The sequence below is a fragment of the Myotis davidii genome, unplaced genomic scaffold (genome assembly GCF_000327345.1).
Source record: "Myotis davidii unplaced genomic scaffold, ASM32734v1 scaffold590, whole genome shotgun sequence".
Classification (NCBI taxonomy): Eukaryota; Metazoa; Chordata; class Mammalia; order Chiroptera; family Vespertilionidae; genus Myotis; species Myotis davidii.
Window position 1 is genome coordinate 684,735 of NW_006282381.1, and position 583 is coordinate 685,317.

The following is a 583-nucleotide window of genomic DNA, read 5'->3' on the forward strand; positions in this document are numbered from 1 at the left end:
ACCACGGTGCTCAAGTACCAGAGGGGCAACTGCTTCGACTTCAGCACCCTGCTCTGCTCCATGCTCATCGGCTCTGGCTACGACGCCTACTGCGTCAACGGCTACGGCTCCCAGGACCTGTGCCTCATGGACCTGACCCGGGAGGTGTGCCCGCTCACCATGAAGCCCAAGACGGTAGGCCGGACTCGGGGGGTGAAGCAGCGTGTCCCGGCTCCTCCCCCTGCCCCGGCCACAGGAACACGGCTCCCTCACCACGGAGTTTGGATTTCAAACCACCAGTGATTTCTCTGACCTCAGCTGCTTTTGAAAAAATCTGTTTTATTGATTTCAGAGAGGAAGGGAGAGGGAGAGAGAGATAGAAACATCAGTGATGAGAGAGAATCATTGATCGACTGCGTCCTGCAGGCCCCCTACTGGGGATCGAGCCCACAACCCAGGCATGCGCCCTTGACCTGAATTGAACTCGGAACTCTTCAGTCCACAGGCTGACACTCTATCCACTGAGCAGAATCAGCTAGGGCTGTATTAGTTTCTTATTGCTGCTGTAACAAACTGTCACAAATATAATGGCTTAAAACAACAC

General features: G+C 54.5%; 1 protein-coding gene across 1 annotated transcript in view; it reads left to right on the forward strand.

The window, feature by feature from the left end:
* The window catches only part of DRC7 (dynein regulatory complex subunit 7), a 20,120-nt gene that overhangs the window by 3,525 nt on the left and 16,012 nt on the right, over positions 1-583 (forward strand). Inside the window, exon 4 of the mRNA XM_006752895.2 lies at positions 1-174. This exon is cut by the window's left edge and continues 4 nt beyond it. Coding sequence (XP_006752958.1) covers positions 1-174 — 174 coding nt within the window. The remainder of the gene's footprint in view (positions 175-583) is intronic.